General features: G+C 38.6%; 1 protein-coding gene across 1 annotated transcript in view; it reads left to right on the top strand.

The window, feature by feature from the left end:
* The window catches only part of trit1 (tRNA isopentenyltransferase 1), a 57,526-nt gene extending 44,295 nt beyond the window's left edge, over positions 1 to 13,231 (top strand). The window contains exons 9-11 of the mRNA XM_079380900.1: positions 9,845 to 9,954; positions 11,907 to 12,024; positions 12,111 to 13,231. Of these exons, the coding sequence (XP_079237026.1) occupies positions 9,845 to 9,954; positions 11,907 to 12,024; positions 12,111 to 12,238 (356 nt within the window). The 3' untranslated portion in view covers positions 12,239 to 13,231. The remainder of the gene's footprint in view (positions 1 to 9,844; positions 9,955 to 11,906; positions 12,025 to 12,110) is intronic.
* Positions 13,232 to 13,560: the final 329 nt, after the last annotated feature.

The following is a 13,560-nucleotide window of genomic DNA, read 5'->3' as shown; positions in this document are numbered from 1 at the left end:
CCTTCCACACCCCACACATCCCAGGGCCTCATGGGGCCCTCAGCTGACCGGTCTAATCCTGCAGGCATTAGTGTACAGCTAGGAATTCAGATTGGTGGCAGGAGGTTGGAGTCTGTGGTGTGGCCTCTTGGGGATAAGGACTGTGGGGTCATTGAGGGCAAACTTGGGTTCATTGTCCTCCTGGCCTCTACAAGGTGATCAACAATTCCTCTTTCCTTTTTCATTTCATTTGTTGGTTATTTCTGGATTAAGCTTTAAACTGACATGTATAGGCCAGTTTGCTATGTTGATCTTGTTGGCCCAAGAAGGGAACATTACTCTCATAGCAGTCAAAAATTCTTTGGAAAAGTCATACTTGTGATATGCAACCCTAAATAACATCAATTGATTTGCAGCCAGTTGCCAACTCAAATAGTCAGCATGCTTCTGTGTAGAGCTGTGCCCATTTGAACCCTACTGTTGACAGTGTAACAGCTGAATTTGGGAGTAGGGCGAACCTGAGTACCGTTTCTGTCTGTGCTTCCCAAGGGAGATTGGGCCGAGTAGCTTGGGGGGTAACTGTGACAACTGCTCAGTTGATGGCTCTGGAGGCAACGTGAGCGTTAAATAACAGTCTCTTGCCTTTTGCCAATGATAGGGGAAACCTGAGTGGGATGCGCGACAGGTGCGACATAGAAAAGTGTCCCCTTACACTCCGCACACCTCTGGACACGCCCCCATACTCCCAAAATACATTCCCGCTGGAAGACTTCTGCTAGCCGCTTGCATACGGGCCTTTGTGTGCATTAAACATGTGTTGTGCTTGTGAGATGATGTACAGAGAAATACTGACGATGGCCACGTAATGTATAAGTAAATGAGATTAAGGGATGATAGACACAAAAACACAGCTGTTGAGATGTTGACCTGGTGGCTGCAACCTACAGCTGGAAGTCTAATGGTTACAGCTGTCGATCACTCAATCTCTTAGCCCTCACTTCCTGTTCGGAGTGTCCAAAATTTACTGACAAAGTCCTACAGCTGTTCAACAGGTGTCCTGTTCTGAAATCCATATCTACTCCATTGTCCTTTCCTGCCCTAAGCTCTCTTATCACACAAACAGCAGCAGGTGTTTTCATTTCTGATGCCTATGTCTTGGGAGACTATAGAGGATCTGCCAGTTGGTGAGCGGGGGGGGGTCTTTTCACATTTTAAAAGTGGCAGCCATGCGGCTGTCTGCCGTGGGTGCGCTGGAGAGGCGCCGCCTCATTGAGACAGATATTTGAGATCTCTGTGGTAAGAGACCCTTGTTCTCTCGTCTTTTCCACCATTCAGGTCCGGCAAGATTACTTTACTTAGATTTCACTGAGATTTTAATTTTGGGCGGGAGGGAGAGACCTCCGTTCAGCATCTGTTTACCCCCAGATGGCCATCGTTGCCCTGTTCCCTCTAATTTCTATACCCCTGAGAGAGGTACATAAAGGTACAAAAAAAAAGAAAGTCCTTCACTCCCCACATGGCTCAGGTAGGCCAGGTGTCTTTGTGCAGGCCCACCTGCTGCCGCTCTTTTCTGACAAGCACAATAGCAGACATAAAGACTGCAGAAATTTCTTTGATTAGGAGCGACTGCAAGCAAGAAACAACAAGGTTTAGTTTGGGCTAAAGAGATGGTTTACGTCAGCTAAGTGGGACGCTGGGTTGCTTGTGTGAAAGGAACACCTGTGTGTTTGATGGTAATGTAAAACATGTACGGGCAAATTAAAAGCATTTAGTTCTATAATGCTGTTTGGATCTCATTTGGAGCATGAAACATCTTTATCCATACTTTCAGTTTTTTGCTGAGAGAAAGTATTTTTTTTTAGATTTTATTATATTTAGATTTTTAGATTTAGATGGTACCATACATTTTTTTTAGATATACATATAGATACATTAGGGGTGGAACGGTTCGTGGAATTTAAATACCCTTTACAACTTTTTTGCACATTCCTGTTATATTACTATTTATGTCAACAACATACTGACCTACTGGTTTACAAATAACATGTTAAAAAAACAGGTAATGTATGATTGTTGATGGATGCGAATTCTGGCTTCCCAGTACATTACAACAGCAGCGATTGGGGGGGGGAGTGGACACACCATTCACTCTTGTTCAATGCAAGTGCCGTATGCTGGAATATGAGCATTTATTCCGTCATCACTCTGGTGCTAATAGCGCACGCACACAGGTGAGACCTGAACAGCACATTTGATATCTGTGTTTAAACTAAACTCATGTAAGCTTTGCCAGTTTAAACATTTAAGAGCCAGAGGATGCGAGCTTGTGCGCGCAGTGAGAAGATTTGTACGTGCGCTCATCAAAAGCGCGCAAACCCGTGCCTCAGAATGTGCGCAAATATGAAGCTCTCTCTGAAGTATCGTGTTTGAATGGACACATTCATGTCTTGGTAAGTATCCTATAGCAGACATAGCCGGCTGAACGCACAGTATCAGTGCATTCTCTTAAAGTGACAGCACTTTCTTAATATTAATCAAAAATCTCTCACTGCTCTTGATTGAATACCTTTTGTAACTTTAATAAAGATTCATCTTTAATTTATACAGTCAAGTATGCAATGCTGTTTTACATTTGATTACCTTATTCAATTTCTGTACCTAAAAACTAATGCTAGACCTACCTAAAAAAAAAACCTGAAAATCACTGTTTATTTTATTTCTGTCTTTACTTAATTGTATTTATTTGTGCTGTTTCTTGTAGTTAGATTATTCTTATTTTCTTAATTTTTATTTGACAGTATAGTTTTTTCCTAAACATACCAAACTGTACCAAAACCGTGACTCTAAAACCCTTATACAAACCGAACCGTGAAAGTTGAACCATTCCACCCCTAACATACATGCATACATACATAAATATATAAACTCACTGACCACTTTATTAGGTACACCTTGCTAGTACTGGGTTGGACCCCCTTTTGCCTAGCCTGACTGCGTCAGACTTCGTACTTCCGCTCAATTTCATTTCGCTTCTGTACTCGGCCTGATATAGCAAACCAGCTCCCAGATTATCTCCGGTCCAACCAACGAACAGAGGGCGGGCTGAGAGCCGTGGCGTTGACGCTAAGCGCCGAATTTAAGATTGTAGTTTAGGTTAGGTAAATCTAAAATAACAGTGGACATGGAGACACGGGAGGCTATTCAAGTCAAGTCAAGTTGAGCTTTGTCATTCCGCTACATGTGGGGACATACAGTGGAACGAGATGGCCACGGTGCTACATAAATACAAACCTATATAAACATATAAACCTATACATAAACTAACCTACTGACAGATTTTGACTATATAAATAATATATATAAATGTTAACCTAAACATAAATAAAAAAATACAAACTAAAACTATGCGAATGCTTCACATAATACTGTACATGTGCAAAGAGAAACATTGTAAGTTAAGCAGCTGGCTGGGGAACAGTGCAAGATGATTTGTAGTGCATGAGCATGTAAACATGCATACAGTATATTATTGAGTCTTTTGTGGCATTATGTACACACAGCAGTGTGTAAAAAGTGTCTAATTCGCTCTGTTGTGGAGAATATTCCCGGCATATATATTCCCGGCACTAATCCTAATTTTGACAGTTGGCTGCAAATATTTTCTTGTTTGTCTCTACTGTCAAATATTAGTTTAGATGCACTAATTGTACCGTGGATGCGTAGATTTACTTCACAATCTGCAAAAGTCGTTCACAGCCATCTTCACTCCGGTATTTCGCTCGAAGGTTTTGTTTTCACGGCATACGTGTTTACAGCAGAAGTTCAAGGCGGCTGAGCCGGCGCATAACATACGTCATAACCAAACATTGTGATTGGCTTACGGTTACACCAATGATTTAAAACTTCTGACAAGCCAAAGTGTGCCAAGAAAATATCCCCCACACATTACACCAGCCTGAACTGTTGAGACAAGGCAGGATGGATCCATGCTTTCATGTTCTTTACGCCAAATTCTGACCCTACCATCTGAATGTTGCAGCAGAAATCAAGACTCATCAGACCAGGCAACGTTTTTCCAATATTTTATTGTACAATTTTGGTGAGCCTTTGTGAATTGTAGCCTCCGTTTCCTGTTCTTAACTGACAGGAGCGGCGCCCGGTGTGGTCTTCTGCTGCTGTAGCCCATCTGCTTCAGGGTTCGACGTGTTGTGTTCAGAGATGGTATTCTGCATACCTTGGTTGTGACGAGTGGTTATTTGAGTTACTCAACCACTCAGCTTTGAAATCACAGGAATAACTTGCATTTTAAAATCTTTTCAAATAGAAAAGTTATTTTAAATGTTAAATATTTCAAAATATCACTTTTTGCTGTATTTTGGATAAAATAAATGAAGGCTTGGTAAGCAGCAGAGAATTCTTAAAAAAAACAAATCTCACTGTTCAAAAACTTTTGACTGGTAGTGTATATTAGCCTATAATTTGAAGTTATTTGAAGATGAGTCTGAGATGTTTATTTGACAGTGATTTCACATTTCTTGTTTGTATGAAGGCTAAATACAAATAAAATGTGTTTGCCTACGCTGCCGTCACGTTCTACTCGCTGTTTCTGGATGAGGGTAAGGAACAGAGACTGGTGGCAGCAAGTTGTGTTTTCCCCAGAAGTGTGATGCTTTCTTCCCCTCCATCGTTTCTAATTTCTGTATTATTACAGGTGCGCGTCACGTCATTCATGTATGTCACACACGCATGCACACTTTGTTCAGAGCGGCAATACTGCGATTAAGGTGTTTACATGCCTGTATATTTCGGTTAAAATGGGCGTACGCCACCTATGTTAATATGATAATGCTTGCTGCGATTATGAGCTTAATCGCACTATTTAGATCGAAGTATTGCATTTACATGAGGTAAAGTTTAATCGTAATATTGCCAAAATCTCATCATAATCGCATTAAGAGGGTGTATGTAAATGCACTTAATGATAGATAACCTTCTGCGCTGCGATGACTGCAAGAAGTTGGGGTCAAACCTTATCAAACGATTAATTTTGATTAAAAAAAAAATTAACGTGTTAAAATTTTTAGATTAATTCCATGCGTTAACGTTGACAGCTCTAATATATATATTTATATTTTGATACAGCAGGTGCTAGAGGTATTTTTAAATCATCATTTTAATGCATTTCATGATATGTTATGCTCACATTTTATTATTTGGTTGTCATTTAGGTTTATAATTTTCTATTAGGGCTGAACAATTAATCGAATTTCTAATCGCGATTTACGATTATGGATGCCACGATTACATAATCATTCAAGGCCGCGATTACAAAAATAAGTAAACAATTAAAAATGCCCACTTGCATTATTCTGTGTGCTTAAGAGGTGTTTGTATTGCGGGGTTTAACAAACTCAAAAACACTGGATAAAATACATTTTGTCTAACCGATAGTTGTTGTCACTCTGTTGTGCATGATAGATATGTTAAACGCCAAACGTGTCAAAAGCGGAACAAAATAGCGGTACTCGTTTGAACTGCGCGCCACACTGAACTTTTATCCGCTCGCCTCAAAAGAAAACAGCGCAGCGCGAGCTTAGAGCGAATGCATTTATTACAGTGACCAGTCGTGATCACGTGCTAAACAACGCTGTGAATCCAGTAAGAAGCACTCGAGTTCAGCTCAGAGTTCTTCAAAACAAATCACGTCTCTTTAATTTAAACTATAGTTTAAAGCCAAATAAATCGGCGCTGCAGAAAGCAGCAGAAACAGTGCAACAACGATCCAGTTTGAAGACATTTCAATCCACAAATCACCCACGTTTACCATAGTTTTAATGTAGTAACACTACAATGGTACGGTGGCAGAAAAGTAGGATATTCATATTGATTATTATATTATTAATATACTAAATATTTTAAAGGAGTAATGGAATATAATTACATTATTTTGTTCATTATTCTATCAGTTGATGTGGATTTGTAATTGACAATGTCTTTAGGCTACTGTTTTTCAATGCAAACACCATAGAAACCATGTAGTTAGGCTACTTTTTACCATGACAATGAGGTGCTGAACTTTTATGTATAAAAGATGAGACTGTTAGTTTTCACAAAGGTACTGTCAAATGTACATCTGCATCCCAACTCAAGCTCCTGCTACTCTGAACTCAAGCTCCTGTTCTAATGTGCATTTCTAAGAGACACAACGTAATATTACCTGTTCAGTGCTACCAAATCAGGTGCCTCTGCTCTCCAATGTTATGCTATAGAAAAGCAATAAAAGTTCATGAAGTGTTTTCAGCCTTTTTTAAATATATTTTATATAAAATATGGCATGCAGCTTCAAACAATAGCATAAATCTGTTCAAAATAATCGTTATTAATAATCACAATTACAATCTCAAGGGAATAATTGACAATTATGATTTTTGTCATAATCGTGCAGCCCTATTCTCTATAATAATTAGGTATAATAATTATATTATTGTCTATATATTATTGTCTTGTTTAATATTATGGATGCTGTAATTGTTGTGTTTCCGGATTATGTAAGACTTATTGGTGTCATCTGGGTCTGCTCTAATTGTGAACAAACACAGGGTGATAAGGAAATAAATTGCATTTAGAGTCAGTCCAGTGGTTGGCCAAGGGTCAAATTAGAAACTGTTGGTTCCTTTTTGCCAGATGTTGAGGAACTATTTGACAAAGAATTTGATTTTCTGTGATGAGCATTTAAACTACGGTTACAAACGATCTTCAGCATTTGTGTACTTTGCATTTTATGCAAATTCTTATGCAAACTTTTGCATAGTAATGATTAACTAAGAGCCTTCTTGCATTTTTAAGAAGTGTTTAAGCATGTTTCTCTTTGTGACAGTGCTGGACTTGTGCAGCATTCACCTCAGGCAAACAGGTGTGAAGGCTGGATGATATTATCAGCAGTATCTTTGAAGATTTGGTGGCTCTTCTAAGTTCTCCTTTACTTCTGTAATAAGAAATCATGTTTGTTAGGGAAGGGCTAAGTGTTACTTTGCTGACTTTGTTTTTTCAAACCCTCCATTTTTATAGCACCATTGTGCAATTCAGTAATAAGAATTAATAAACAGGCTACACATCTGAGAGCTCTTCCGTATTCGGTGTGTGTTTGTCAGCTTTACTAACATTTCCTCAAAGAAAAACAAACATTTATTAGTACAGGATGTCATTTCAAGTAGTTTGACAGTTCAAATAGACGGCGTTTGAAAATAGCAGCTCTAAAATTATCACGGCAGACAGAGATGCTGCTTTGAAACTGGTTATTACAGCAGGAAAATTTTAACTGTTCATGTCTTCATCAGGATGTAATTAAGTCTCCCTGAGACAAGTCACTGCAATCGGTCATAGTGGCACTTCAATGACCAAAGTTAGCTTTCTTGGATCAAATCAAATTGCATTAGTTAATTGCTGAGCAAGTGGTTTTCTCCACTTAAAAGGCTAGAAATGCACTATTTACTTTTTTAGCTGATGAAGTAATACTTTGACATACACACATAATGAATGTAGCTAGCTACTTTTTCAGAAGGGTAGCTTGAATGTAGTTTAACTACTTTAATTTACGAGTAGCTTGTAGCTGATCAAGCTACAGTTTCAGAATAGCTTCACCAACACTGCTGGCCATTGTCTAATTAGAGAAGTTGAAGGATTTGAGTAAAGCTTGACAGCAGGTCATGACCTCTCATTTGAAGAAAAAGATTAGTTTTAACCCTAGATGGATTTTTAAATTGGCAAAAGTTTGTTTCTGTGTTCCAGACGGCAATTTCGATTTTTACCACTTGCATGCTATGACTGTATCTCAAAGGCATGTGATAAAAGTATTTTAAGATTTCTAAACATTTCAGAATCCCTGTTTAGGAGTTTTTGTAGCTAGTTCCGAGCACATTGTGTTGCTTTGATCCAAGCATTGGGTTGGGTGGTTGTACAGCCAACAACAACCCTAAATGTTGAACTTCGGGACCTAACTTGCCCTCCACCATTTTTGTTGCTGACATGAATGATGCATCAAATTACGGGAAGAGATTGACTGTTACCGTGGGATCAAAATCTTTTGTCTAGATCCCAAAATATCATCTAGGGACCAGAATAACATAGAGACATGGACCCCAGAACACCCTTATAAACTGAGTCTTTTCTGTTTTATGTTTGTGAGACAGTTTTTTCTTTCTTCTGCATGTTTAACGTATGGGCCTCTCATTATCTGTGCACGTCTGCTGTATTATGCGTGGATCAATACCGTTGAGCGAGGTAGAGTGAGGTCATCTCTGCTGACAGTGTCAGAATGCTGTTTGAGATTATCGAGCGGCTGTGATTCAGCAGGCTCAGGCTGCTGCAGGCCCTCCCCGCTTCTCCATACTGATTCACTGCACCACACCATACCACCAGATATACAGTGGTGTGAAAAAGTGTTGGCCCCCTTCCTGATTTTAAATTTTTTTGCATGTTTGTCACACTTTAATGTTTCAGATCATCAAACAAATTTAAATATTAATAAAAGATAACACAAGTAAACACAACATGCAGTTTTTGAATGAAGTTTTTTATTATGAAGGGAAAACAAAATCCAAACCCACATGGACCTGTGTGAAAAAGTGCTTGCCCCCTAAACCTAATAACTGGTTTGGCCACCCTTAGCAGCAACAACTGCAATCAAGCGTTTGCGATAACTTGCAATGAGTCTGTTACAGCGCTGTGGAGGAATTTTGGCCCACTCATCTTTGCAGAATTGTTGTAATTCAGCCACATTAGAGGGTTTTCGAGCATGAACCGCCTTTTTTAAGGTCATGCCACAGCATCTCAATAGGATTCAGGTCAGGACTTTGACTAGGTCACTCCAAAGTCTTCTTTTTTTTTTTTTTTTTTTCTTCAGCCATTCAGAGGTGGATTTGCTGGTGTGTTTTGGATCATTGTCCTGCTGCAGAACCCAAGTTCGCTTCAGCTTGAGGTCACGAACAGATGGCCGGACATTGTCCTTCAGGATTTTTTGGTAGACAGCTGAATTCATGGTTCCATTTATCACAGCAAGTCTTCCAGGTCCTGGAGCAGCAAAACGGCCCCAGACCATCACACTACCACCACCATATTTTACTGTTGGTATGATGTTTTTTTTCTGAAATGCTGTTACTTTTATGCCAGATGTAATGGGACGCCTTCCAAAAAGTTCAACTTTTGTCTCGTCAGTCCACAGAGTATTTTCCCAAAAGTCTTGAGGATCATCAAGATGTTTTCTGGCAAAACTGAGACGAGCCTTTGTTCTTTTTGCTGAGCAAAAAGAACATAAAGGCTCATTTGTCTCTTTCTTATGGTGGAGTCATGAACACTGACCTTAACTGAGGCAAGTGAGGCCTGCAGTTCTTTAGATGTTGTTGTGGGGTCTTTTGTGACCTCTTACATTAGTCGTTGCTGTGCTCTTGGGGTAATTTTGGTTGGCCGGCCACTCCTGGGAAGATTCACCACTGTTCCATGTTTTCACCATTTGTTTTCACACAGGGCCATGCAGGTTTGGATTTTGTTTTCCCTTCATTAAAAAAAACCCTTCATATAAAAACTGCATGTTGTGTTTATTTGTTATCTTTGATTTAATATTTAAATTAGTTTGATCTGAAACATTAAAGTGTGACAAACATGCAAAAAAATAAAAAATCAGGAAGGGGGCCAACACTTTTTCACACCACTGTATTTAACTAACTTTTCTCAATTAGATTTAGTCAAGAGCATCAGCTGGGTACACTGTGTTCACACCATTAGATTGCACCATGATTATTCTGCAAGTTTAATCAAGATGCTATCTCATCAGTGTCGTCTTTTGTCAATTTGTCTTCTGAATCTTCAGGACCTGCTTGCAGTGTGCCACCAGTTTACGGTCTGGATGTGACAGACATGACCAATTGGGAGACTACTGTACTTACTCCTGCTTTAGAGATCCTGGACTCCCTCCAAAAGGTTTGACTTGTTTTCTTTCTTGTTTTGTTGGCAAATAATGTCTCCTTTACACCCCTCTGATCATCATTTGTCTTGTGAACCCAACCATGGTGGTTCTGCATAATAGTTTGTGTTGCTAGTTTCCTGTTAGGTCTGGGTGGTATATCGAGTTTGTACGATATATTGATATATTCTTTATAAGCGATACGGTATGAAGAAATACAGTTAATATTGATATACAGTAGTTTGATACGAGCGCATCTGACAAAATATCTAGGGAGGACGCAGACTGAACTGCTGCGGAGAAAGTGCATAATACAATTTGTTATTTAAACACATGATAAGCTTTATATGAAGGGCTTTAAAAACCCTATAACATTTTTTAAAAAAGCCTATAGTTTATAGTTTCATTTTAAAGCGGCTCGCCTCGTCAGATGCTCTGACAGAAAGGCTGCATGTTCCGCTGACAGATATGCTACTCGCGCTGTTTCCTTAATGCATAACTTACATTTCACAGGTGTATTCTCTATCTGTAAATGTTAGAAAGCCATGGAAATATTTCAATTTTGCTGTTAGAAGTGCATGAGCTTTTGCTTTGCGATTCTCTGCTAAACTTCAGACTTCATTTAGAATGAGCGCCGGCGCACACATGTGCACCAAATAGACAGAGCACAATGAAATAGAAGCGCAATAACTCTGACTAAAATATACATTTTGCTGAAATATTTGTAGCTGGAAAATGTGACACGTATAATTTTAAACCTACATGTAAGTGTATGTGTATGATAGCACTAACTGTAAAGTGTAATGGGGTAATCAAAATTAATCTGTGCTTTTTTATCATTTTCATTTAGTAAATTTAATTTCTGCTTTAAAATTATTTTTGTTTTTAGATTGCAATGTTACAGTGTTAGAATGTAATGTGATTTTAACCCTTTTTTCACATAATGTATGCCTACATGCTTACATTCACTTATTTGTTTAATCCTAATACAAAATACCAAGATGTATACCGCAAATCAGCAAAAAAATACAGAGATAGGAATTTTTGCTCATATCGCCCAGCCCTATTTCTTGTCAGCGGTTTTTTTTTTTTTTTTTTTTTTGGTGGCCTTTTTTATGAAGTTAGGGGTATTTTCGTCTTTCGTTTTTAAGAGAGGTGACCAACAAAAGTGCTGTTTTAAATGACATTTTAAAAGTAACAAGTAGTGGTTGACCGATACTTTTTTTTTTTTTTTTTTTTTTTTTCTTCTTTTTTTATTGCCGATACCGATTTCTTAGAGTAGGGTGGCCGCTTTAACATTTTTTATGTTTATAACATTTTTGTATATAACATTTTTATTTTAATTTAAGAAATTTGAAATCATTTGAAAATGAATTTTAAAAAGTCAGATAAACATTTAGATGACAACTAAATCCTGTCCACGTTCAACTGTCACATGCTCATGCACACTTCACACAATCTCACAGCTGGATTCGACTCTGCAAGTTTTCGAGTCTGCAAGTTTTGGGAAATTAAATGTTTATTAGACATTCAAAGATTTGTTTAAATTATATAAATAGGTATTTACTGCTTGCTGACTCCTAAATGAGAAAGTATTATAATGTTTGCCTTTTTATATTACTAATAATATAAAAGCATACATCATAATATTTTTTGTATACCTTTTAATTCCTTTGTTTTAACAGATCTGTCAGAACTGTTAAACAGTGACACAGTCAAGAGGGAAAATGTGAGCGTTGCATGCTCAGGTGTTGCGGTTCTCATGGCCATCAAAATAAAAGTCCCGTCTCTAACACATCAGCCAAACAGAAAAACTTATCGGCCAATGCCGATATATCGGTGGACCATTAGTAACAAGTCATTAACACACAACCATGTTTTATTATGCATTTAATTGCATTCAGCCATCATAATGTCTTATGATTTTTTTGTTTTTTCATGTCAGTTACTTATCCCCAACTCATTTCAGGGAGAGCAGCCGTCTGCACAGCCAATCAGAGCAGAGGGGGTGGAGCCTCGCAACAAAAGGAGTCACCACATGTGTGACCTGTGCGATAAGGTGATCATTGGCGACTTGGAATGGACGGGTAAGTTTTTGCTCTAGTCAAACCAATGCATTTTCAAATGTTTTAAGACAGACAGACATTAATATTTGAACTATCGTGTTCTCCAGCACACCAGAAGTCCAAAAATCATCTTTATCAAGTCCGCAAGAGGAGAAAAGCCGAGCAAGCCTCAGATCAGGACCCAAACCCTACCGAACATCAAAATGTCAGTCACAGGCAGGTACCTGTACTATAGCTCTGTTGGGGTTGAGCTCACAGATGGACCAAAGAAATGAAGTGCCCACAATGTATTTTTAGATCAATATATGAAGGTACTTTCAGATTGATTGGTTTGCAGTGGGCTGCAGCGATACCTCAACTCTCCCTGTGGAGTAGCAGAATGCACTTCAGGGTCTGTGATGTTTGGACACCCAGATTTGATGGTTTTTCCCATCTGCCACAGACCAAGGGAGGTACAGCTAATGTCTGGATTTGGATTCTTGCGCTGGACAGATGTCTTCCCCGCTGCTTTTTTTGTCTGAGCGGTGCATTTAACCACATCTAACCGCATCTACTGCTCTTTTAAACCACACTGCGGTGAGCTGTGCTAACCTCTTTGTCTGCTCTGACTGAACTCAAGATACATCACTGCTGATGTTGGATTACTCGATCACATTTTTCTCTGCTGATCAAGAACGGAAGGTTATTTTTTGATTATTAAATCTGTTGCCAGACTTTATTTGGAAGTCTTTATGTAATCATCTGATCAGTTTGGGTCAGAACTTCAAGCAGATGTGGACATTCTTTCCTTAGGATTCCCAGTGCCTTTTTCTGTGATGACGTCCAACCAAAAACTTATTCTCTCTCATGCCATTCAAAAACCATGCATTCTTTCATGGAACACAAAATAAGACATTTTTGAAGAATGTCCACGCTACTCATTTCCATAAAATGACTAAATTATATAATATGGTTTTAGAAGACTTGACACAAATCTTATTGGCTACTTTTGCAGGGTTTTTGTCCCATTTGAGCTTGCATGGAAAAGAACAGCATTAACATTTCTCAAAATATCTTCTTTTGTAACAGCATAAACCTGAATCAGTTTGAATTAATCCATCACATTTTAAGACTCAACTGCATTTGCATTTTGGTTGAGGTGTTTTTATTTCTTGACTTTAACAGAATGATTTGTCTATCACTGCATACATGATGTAAATGTAATTAAAGAGTGTTTTAAATAATTTTGACTTATCTGAACCGATCCGTTTTTATTATCTAATCAAATGAGTCAGAAAAACTTTTAGCATGAAGTCATCAGGGTTGCTTGGGCGATGAGCCACCAATACCTGCTAATACCGGCTCACAACTTCGTAATCCTTGGCTGGGAGCCACAAGCTACCTCATTTTTCTTTCTCCCTCTCTTTTGATCCCTGCTCCACGTCGATGTATGTGCTCCAGTGTGGAAATTCAGCAAGTTCACAGCATAACACTCATTAGCCTCGCTGTCCATGCTAAATATACATCATGCATACAATAGCTGGAAGGGAGAGTGTTTACATAGTGCCTGAAAGTGGC

The sequence above is a fragment of the Barbus barbus genome (genome assembly GCF_936440315.1).
Source record: "Barbus barbus genome assembly, chromosome: 27".
Classification (NCBI taxonomy): Eukaryota; Metazoa; Chordata; class Actinopteri; order Cypriniformes; family Cyprinidae; genus Barbus; species Barbus barbus.
The sequence above is the reverse complement of the archived record's forward strand: the minus strand, read 5'-3'. Positions and strand labels throughout refer to the sequence as shown.